Consider the following 10,141-nt stretch of genomic DNA (forward strand, 5'->3'; position numbering starts at 1 on the left):
GGCACAACACCCTATTGTGCTCAAATGTTATTAAACCCAAACCGGTCATCGACTCGATCGGGATACCGAGTTAGTGGATCCCGGATAGATATATATAAATTTATATTTTATACTCAATTATATAATAAATTTTTTAAATGGTGCAATTTAATCAACAACTTAATATAGCCTAGTGCAGTTTCATAAAAAAAGAGTCATTAGTACTTGGAGATTCTAGCTTTTATTTGGGTGGTCTTCTTCCACTTTACATTTCTACCATATTGTTATCTCAACTTCATCATCTAGTCATCAATACTTCCTTCAGTATTAGTATGTATCTCTTTATTATGCAGCAAAACCTCAACTTGGAATTGGGTTTTGGAATATTAAATCATTTTATTATTAGATGGATTTAAGTTAAAGGAGATATGTAGTCTTGCAAGAACTTGACCAGCCCAAATCCAGAAACATGAATCACAAATTCTAGTTCAATAATATGTTATTTGACTTGGGGTCTCTATGGAATATCACAAGGGAAAATATTTTGCAGAAAGACATTATCATGAGAATAATCTCTATTGATCCCCACAGCTTCTTAGCATCTCCATTTAGCATGGTTCATCGGTATATAACCCCAACTCCTCTTCTTATGATACTGTTTTTCTTTACACTCTCTTAGATACCTTCATTTACATATTCTTGCTTCTGAAATACTATTAATGCTTTATCTCTCCATCTCTTTGCATTCGATGAATTGTTGTTATTGCTTTATGGGAATTCCTTTTTCCTTGCATTTACAAGCACCACATCAGCCTGGACAGAAATGGATTGATTCTTTATAAGCATGTTTCGGTAGCTTTAGTAGCAGACTGGATGCAAAGTGGACCACATGTGACTCATTTAATAAATTGAACAATTAACTGGGTTTATTTTAAACGAGTTGAGTTGCCAGTCTTCCCGAAAATTGACCGAGTCAAACGGTTCCTGTTTGGTTGAATATATATCCAATCTAATAAGTCACTTGGACCGGCTACAAGACTGATTTACCGGTGTTCGAGTCCAACCGGCTGGTCCAAGCTGGGTTTGGTTTTGGTGAGCTACGCTATGCATTCTATAATAGCCCTCACTAGTAGTTATGGATTTAATGTTGAAGAATAATTAGACTTAAAAGAAATAAAGTCACCTTTGGTAAAAAAGGAGTTAAAATGACAGTTAAGGGATAAAAATGCGGGTAAACAAAGTTACCCGAAAAGTGAAAGTAAATTTAAAAATATGATTAGAAAAATATTCTAGTCCATTGGGAAAAGTTTAGTAATGACTGGAGGTGTGTAGTTAGATAAACCTTTACTCAGTTGAATTTAACTTGACCTATATAAGTGAAATTTCTAAAAAAAACATATGATTCATTCTTATTTCTCCTCGCGGACGACAGTGGCGGAGAGAAGGAAAATGGAAGTTTGAAATCAAATCTTCCAAGGATCATAACTTGAGCTAGAGACCTCCAAATCACTCTGTTCCAAAGCCATACTTGTGAGAAATTTCGAGAGGAATCCATTGTACCAGTATTTCTGGGTGGGTTTCACTGTAGAGATAGATCTTCCTCATCTAAGATTTCGGATTTCATGGATAATGGGGATTTTGATGGAGCTTGAAGCCATGGGAACTTGAAGTAAGCCTTCCTATTCGTTCTAGGTAAGTTTATGTTGAGAAATCCTGGTTTTCTTTGAGTTTTGAGGAAGATTGAATTTAAGTTTTCATTTTGAAAGTTTGGTTTGATTGAGCATGTTAGAGCTTGATTGAGGCTTGACTCATGTTGAGAAAAGTGTTCAGATGAAGATTTTAACAGTGAAAATGTATTTGGAAAAATTGAGATACCGTATTTTTGAATAGTGACGTATATGAATAGTACCGTATACGTGAATAGTAACGTATACATGAATAGTACCGTAGAGATGAACAATACCGTATGTATGAATAGTTAAGAAATATTTGATAAGTAAAAGATGAAATCAATAAATGGTGTGTCTGGTTAACTACTTGGCTTTGAATCATTTTATTGATATTTGTATGGATTCCGTATTCTAGGTGCGCCTAAGAGTCTTGTTGAGGATCCTACATCAGAGGAGGCTTGGTAACTCGGTTGTTGGGTAGGCCATCTATACAGCTTTGAGAGGTAAGCTCTATGTTTATGGGGTTCGCTCCTACTTTGTGTTCCGCCATAGTGTACGGACTGTGGTCAGGTTGCATGATATGTATGAGATATTTGATATAGATGCATTCATATAGAGCTATATGATGATGTGATATGATATGTTTTGATGTGGTAAATTTGATATGTTTTGATGTGTTTAATTTGATATTTTTTGATGTGTTTATTTTGATATCTTTTGATGTGTTTACTTTGATATGTTTCGATATGATTTCTGTAATGATTTCTGGACATTGATTTGTTTATGCACTGATGTCCGCTTGGGGTCCTCCCTTAGGAACATGTGCACTGATTTCCGCTTGGGGTCCTCCCTTGGGATTGATTGTGTACACTTTGTTATGTGATGATCTTTGGCCATTGATCCTATGTGCACTGAAGTCTGCTTGGGGTCATCCTTCAGGACTGATAGTGTACATCTCTGATATGTTTTTGGTTCCGCTTAGGGTCCTCCCTTGGGAACATGTACGTTGATTTCTGCTTGGGGTCATCCCTTGGGAATGACTACGTACATCTCTGATATGATATGCTTTGTTCTGATGTGATTATTGTGATGATTTTTGTATATGATATTTGTTACGTGCGTTGATTTTCGCTTGGGGTTATCCCTTGGGAATGACTGCGTACGTCTCTGATAAGATTTGTGTATATGTTTTGTTTAGTTATGATATTTGATTATATGATATGTTAAACGAGATATGTTCAGTATAGTATGATATATGATGTTTTGTATATTATGTATCTGACTGTCATGCAGGAAGTGAGCCCAGGGTATGGAGAGTTCTCTATAAACCCGGAGCTTACTAGAGATTCGTCTCTAACTCCGTTTGGGGATATGATTTTAGGAACACAGTTAATTGAAGAGCCCTCATGGGATAAGGACACTACCCGTGGCTAGAGGTACTAGTATGAGGATATGGAGTTCTGGGTAGCCGGAGGCTACTATTTATTATAGATGTTATTTTTGGAGAACATGTACTGTTGTATAGTGTTCTATTCATTTGGTGATCATGATGTCTGATCCTTTATTTTGTATATGGCCTGTATATGTTTTGTACATGTCTTTCAGTTGGATGCATGTACACATCTGAGTATTCAGGCATGTTGATATGATGATGTAGTATTCAGTTTATGTTTATGTGTTGGATTGCATGTTGTTAGACATAGTGACACGGAGCCAAGTTATGCATGCGCCTATGGATGGATATATGATCCTATATGAATATCTGGTATGTCTGAAAGCATATACTGTATAAATTGTCTATCAGGGTACCTTGAGAGTGAGATTTGCAAATCCCCAGTTGTCCGATTTACAGAGGTTACTCTGTCCGATTTTCGTCTCCGTCAAATAAGAATTAAATTAGAAGAAGTATGCAATGTGATATGTCATGTGAAAAAAGATTAAAGAAAAAGAAAAAGTTAGCTCATATTTTCGTAAGTTAAGTCTTCTGCTGTTTCTGTTTGTATCATATGTATATTAATTGAACCGGCTCAAAACGGGAATGTTACACATTCCACCTTGTAGAGTATGGGTGCTGCTTTGTAAAATATGCTAGGATACAAGTTTACAATGGTGTCGACTTCAATATATGTTTTGTGCACAGAAATTGCTCAATGGGATGAGTGCAGTTTTGCTTTAGAATTTGTTAATGTATTATAAGTTCAACGTCATGATTACATATATTAATTAAGGGGTTTGATTTTCTCATGTTGAATGAGAATTCAATTCTCATGTTGTAGAGATAAAAAGTATGTGGGACCCATGTGTTAGAAAAAATTATATGTAGGACCCATGTCAGCACGAAAATCGAAGGGTGTGTAGGAAAATTTGAATTCTCATGTTGAATGAAAATTATAAAACCCATTAATTAAAACAAGGTGATCTCAAAAGTCCTCAAAATGTGGAAGAAAACCACTATCATTGTGAAGCACTAGGTACTTCGATTGTTGACTGCATGCAACACTGCTTATTGCAGTCTAGTTATATCCTACCAAATAAATGGTCTCTTCTTCTTGGGAAATAAAGCTGGAGAGTGTTGAAAATGATAACTTCCACAGAAAAGAATAGTACCTTGAACATCCATTCAAGCAAATAATAAACTCAAACAGCCTAGAAAGAAAAGACACAAAAGTGCTACAAGGAGACCCTTCTTCATTATCTGAATATCAAGATCTCTAACCTCACAAAATTACCACCAATGTCACTCTCCCTCACTGAACCTCTTCTTATCCCCGTTTCTCTCTTTCTCTTGTTGGTTCACAAGGCCTCTGCCATTCTACCCATCATCCTAGTTAACACGTGGCACAATAGCAGACAAATGACATCAATATATATCCCTATAAACCTGACAGCATTTTTAGAAGTCGAACCTCTCCTACCAATTAAAGTCATGAATATGCACTTTTTAATACATTGACAGGAAAATAAAAGAGATCAAATTAACAAAGGAGCAAATAATACAAATCTATGAAGATTGTACATGTACATATTGTCTGCAAAAACTTAAGACTAAACTTTATTCCTAACTTAGCTGAAAGATGCAGACAATGCAGTCTTCAGACGCCACCTGCTGTAACCATCTTGACATTGTCATTCTCAAAGTTCACCACGGAGTTCTAAACACAATGAAGAACATACATAATCTTCAGTTTCAGAATAAAATATATTGTGCAGTAAAAGTACGATAAGATAAAAACCTGAAATCTAAATCTAATGTAGGGAAAACATTTTCTCATGTTGCATAAGAATTCAACTTTCATGTTGTGACCCTTCGATTTGCGTGCAAATTTTTTCTTTTCTTTTTCTCTTTTTAATAAATGTGGGGCCCACCATTAGTTGAGTCACAACATGAGAATTCAATTCTCATACAACATGAGAAAATCAAATCCCTCTAATGTATTACCCAATTCTCTGACCCTTATTATTGATGTTGAGCACTTTAAAACTTAATGTCCATTTAAATTTAAATAATAATAGTTAATAACCCGTACAGGAGAACTAAATGTCTTCGGAATATGAGCCATCAAGAAGCTACTAACCACATGAACCGAAAGGGGTTGTTGTTTTTTAACAGGAGATGGAAGAAATTTAATTCCAGCAAAGAGTATTTTGAATTCTCTGTAACATACAGAGGTGATTATTAAGTTCTGATTACTTGAGCAATTTAAGGTATATTTGGATGTTAGGACTTGGGAAGTTAGGAGGGAGAGAAAATGGATAAAATTAAGAAAAAGAGAATGAAACAGGAGAAATGACAAGTGAAACAATGAATTCTATAGCTTTGTTTGGATACTCTTAATATTGGAAATTTTCATGAAAATAACAAATTTTATTTCTTAATTTTATAAAATTCCATATAATATTTTCTACCTCTATATCTAATTTGAATACATTATCTAAATGATATCGTATTATATCTTAATTATATATGGGAAAAGTGTTTGTCATTTTAAATGACATAACACTATGTCCTTTTAAAGAGAGACAGACACTAGAAAAAAAAATTATTTAAATTTTAAATTAAAAAAAATCACCCACTTTCTCTCTCCCATGATTTCTATTTTCCTGTGTCTATCTCTTTCCTAAAATGACATAATTTATGTCATTTAAAAGGAAAAATACCAAACCCATTATATATTAATAAAGGATCTCGTGGGATTAATTTCCCTATTTTCTTATATTTCATGGTTTGTGTTTTTATTTTAAGAATTTATTTTTTGTATAAATATGGACGCTTATGTCCGAATCCCAAAGGGTTGGAAAAAGAAAATGAACTCCACTCATTTTTATGTAGAAGAGATAAAATTATTTTCAACCCTTTTAAAGTTCTACTATTAATACAAATAAGAATTAGTAATTTATCTCTTGTATTAATCACGCATCAAATATATAATATTTTTCATAATTCTTCCTTTTTCTAAATTATTTTAAATCACTGTAATTTCAGCATAAACAAATATTGATATGGTTTGTAAAAAAGATATAAAAAGTAAAACAACCTGCATCGGAGAAGGAAATTATATGTACCTGAAATGATTCCAAAAGAAAAATCACCTCTTTTCAGACATGACAATACTGAACGTGAGCTATTTTTGGCCAGTCCTCCCCTGTTTCCTTCTGACATCGATTCCCTAACTCATGGCAACCCCCAATATTCAATGTTTTCAGACAGCTAAGGCGTTGAATGCTCATTGGAAGACACATCAACTTGGGACATTCTGAAATAACTAATGTGTGAAGCAGGCCAATGTTTCCCAAGCAGTCAGGCAGGGATCCTAGGTTTGGTAGATCACGCAATTCTAATGTTTGCAGAACAGTCATATGCTGTAAAGCCTCATGCAAATCTTCAACCTCTGAGGAGCCCTCAATCGTCAATCCCTCAAGACAAGTTAGATATCGAAAACCTGCTGACAATTTGAACTTAGGGCACCGCACAATATATAATATCTTGAGAGAGTGCAATCCTTGCAATACTTCATCCGTCAATGATTTGAGGCTGTCGCAATCATTAATATACAATGCTTGGAGAGCATTAAGGTTAGCCATTTCAGTTGGGAGTACCTCAAGTCTAGAGTTCGAATAAATGTGCAGTTTCTTCAGAGAAGTAAGGTTTCATAGCATACCATCAGGGAAGCAAGTTAACTCTTCATTTGCAATGAAATAAAGGGATTCAAGACTACCGAGTTTATGAATTGAACTAATTAGTAAATCTTGGTTGCATTTCCCCATTATATGTAGTTCACTGAGAGATGGAAGGCAAGACAAGCCCAACAATTTAGGACATTCACTAATTCGAAGTGTTGAAAGGAGCGGGAACATGTTTTCTCCATCCTCACTTGATAACCTTATCAGGTTTGGCAGCTCCTCCAGTTCCAGAGTTTCCAGAGCCATGAAACTTATCGCAACTCCACCATCATAGGACTCCTCTTGCAGGTACATTACACGACTCATGTTGGATATACATAGACTCTTTAGAGAAGGTAGTTTCCCCAGCTGCAGAAGGTGTAAACAGCTTTTGCAATGCATGAGTTCTAAGTAATTTAAATATTTGAGAGAAGGAGAAGACATCCATTGTGGGAAACGGGCACCTGGAAATCTTACTACACGCAACGTTTGAAGTTGTTGGGTATGAGGTTGAAGCACTTCAAGAATCTGCTCAACATTTTCCTGTAATTCGGACTCTTCATTTCTGCCCCATGACAGCACCAATCTCTTCAGTTGCTTACTCGACATATTGGCATCTTTGGCATCCATCACACTTTTTACTCCTTCAAGGTTCTCGATGTGAAGCTCTCCTTTAAGGTTCAGTCGTCCCAATTCTGCCAAAAGAAACCTTCTTTCCTTGCCAACAAAGTACTTGCTTAAAGTCCTTAGCGAAGTCAACTTCCCTATCTGAGAGGGCAAGCTTGATAGTGAGTCGCAACCCTTCAATCCAAGATGTTGTAGAGCTTTCAGGCGTATCAAACTCTTGGGCAACTTTTTTAGATCATGACAATAGTCTAATTTCAAAATCTGCAAATTCCATATCCTACAAAGGGATTTCGGAAGAGTTTTGAAGCAACCGTGAGAAATATCCAAGTACCGTAGATGTTTTAAATGACCAATCGAAGCCGACAAATTGCTTAGCCTCTTGCTCTGAAGCACACGCAAAGAATAACATTTCCATACCTGAGATGGAAGTTGGCGATCATTATGGAATACCGCTCTATGTAGGTCTTCAAGGCTTTGACTTCGTGCAAACAAAATGACTTCCACCTATAAGTTGAGAGATGGCGAATTCTTTCGGGCGTACTAGTTACATTATTATTATCATCTGTGATGCAACAAACCTCTTCTGCCACAGATTGAGCAAGATCATGAACAAGATCATGCATCTTGAAACTTGTGATTTTGCCCAATATATCTGTCTGAATGTCTTGAAAGAATGATCTCCAATATAACTCATTCCACACCTTATCGCCAATATCTTCTGCATCCAATGTTTGATTAGATGAGACGAATCCATTAGCCACCCAAAGTTCAATTAGAAATTGCTTATCTATTACTGTATCTTTGGGAAATAATGCACAGAAGGCAAAACATTGTCTCAATTTTACTGGCAAGTTCAAGTAACTTAATCTCAAGGCAGGCATGATAAAGTCCTCATCTCTCAAGGCAGGCATGACAGAGTCCTCATCTTGTAAACCCCATAGATGGCTTTCCTTGACATAGAGCCATTGCTTTGCCTCTCTTTCAAAGCGCAAAAAACCTCCTAGTGCTTTTGCTGCAAGAGGCACGCCACCACACTTCTTTACTATCTCCTTCCCTACGACCACAAGGCCTTCTCGTTCTACCTCATCTGGTCCAAAAGCTCGTTGTTTAAACAATTCCCAACAATCATTGTTAGATAGCAATGATAAATCATGAGGAGGCGATGTTTTCATGATTTCTGCAACCTTCGAAAGACGAGTAGTGACCAAAATTGATGCACCCTTTGCTCCACAAGCCAATACAGATTTCAACCTCTGCCAATTCTCTTGTTTATCATCCCACACGTCGTCCAAAACAAGCAAATATCTTTTTTGTTGGAGTAGATCCTGAAGTCTTCTTTGCAGTGGCTCTAGATCCATATCCCCGCAGGAATGCCCAGATGCAGATTCCATGATAGCTTTCATCATTCTCTTCAAACTGAAATCTTCTGGAACACATACCCAAATTCTAAGCTCAAAATGGTTGACTACCCTCTCATGGTTGAAGATGAGTTGGGCAAGTGTTGTTTTGCCAAGTCCACCTAGACCAACTATCGGATACACAGATAAATCCTCAAAACCAGAAGCATCAACAACCAAAAAGTCTAAAATTGTATCCCTATCTCCTTCTCTTCCATAGATTTGAGGTTGAGTAATAATTGAGGTGGTTTGGCGCCAGTCAATGACACCAGTTCTTCTCTCTGTGACCGTCTCAGTCAAATGAAACTTAATCCTTTCTTCAACAATTTGATCCAATCTCTCGCTTATCATCTTCATTTTCTTAGCAGTTTTGCGACGGAAAACAACATGGTTGGGATGAAAAGAGGATAAGCAAGAGCTTTGTACCTTGTGTGATGGTCCACAATTGAATCCTTGGTACTCCATCTCCAAAGCTTGAGTGGCACACTCGTCCAAGAGGTCATCGAGCATGTGAGCTGCATCTTTCAGCTTTTGAAGCCAATCCTTGATAGCTCTGTCTGAGAATTGCTTCTCCTCAGCATCTTCAAGAGTGGCCTTGATTGCACTGAGAATGCTGCGAAACCTCTTCACCTCTTCATCGAAGCCCAGAAAAAGTCCCACCTCATTTTGAATGAGTGAGTTCAAATTATCAAGCGCAATTTGAAGGACAGCCTCAGCCATATATGTTCTGAGTTGTAACTCACAAAGTGAAAGTGAGAATGCAACAAAGAGTTTGTAGAATGGAATGGAATGGTAGTTTCAAGCAAGTAAGATTAACAAGAGAGATGACATGAGACGTTTTGCGTAGACTTGTGAAGTCAACATATGGAACCCACTAAATTAATAATGTATTATTGCAATTTCGCAGAAGCTGCAAGTCTGTCTCTGTCACGGAATTAACTCATGACATTGTGCAATCAATGACTTGTTTCCACTTTTAATTATTTGAAATTTCGTGGAAGCAACGAGATGAAATGGACGACTTGGATTTTTTGAAATGATTTTTAAAATGTTTCCAAAAATAAAACTTCACTCTGTCACAATTCTAAAATTGGAGATGCGTTTTCTATAAAAAAAAATAAAAAATTGGAGATGCGTGAACTTATTCCCAATAATTTTTATCATCATTTGTTATAGAATTTCTTTTTATTTTTCTTTGAGAAATAAGGTCAAGTTAGCACCCTTAGAAGATCAAATGGTGCTGATCTCAAATAGTATTGCGAAAATTTTAATTGATTCCAATTGTTGTGACCTCAAATAATATTGGGA

General features: G+C 36.2%; 1 protein-coding gene across 1 annotated transcript; it reads right to left on the reverse strand.

The window, feature by feature from the left end:
* Positions 1 to 4,300: 4,300 nt before the first annotated feature.
* On the reverse strand, positions 4,301 to 9,624 carry LOC133312897 (putative disease resistance protein RGA4). Its single transcript, XM_061514171.1, is given in 3 exon segments — positions 4,301 to 4,801; positions 6,213 to 7,880; positions 7,883 to 9,624. Coding segments are annotated over 2 exon segments (3,306 nt in total). The 5' UTR covers positions 9,554 to 9,624; the 3' UTR covers positions 4,301 to 4,801; positions 6,213 to 6,245.
* Between the last annotated feature and the right edge of the window lie 517 nt (positions 9,625 to 10,141).

Source organism: Gastrolobium bilobum, unplaced genomic scaffold (genome assembly GCF_033153095.1).
Source record: "Gastrolobium bilobum isolate Gb01-03AN ecotype WA unplaced genomic scaffold, APGP_CSIRO_Gbil_v1 utg6455, whole genome shotgun sequence".
Lineage (NCBI taxonomy): Eukaryota > Viridiplantae > Streptophyta > Magnoliopsida > Fabales > Fabaceae > Gastrolobium > Gastrolobium bilobum.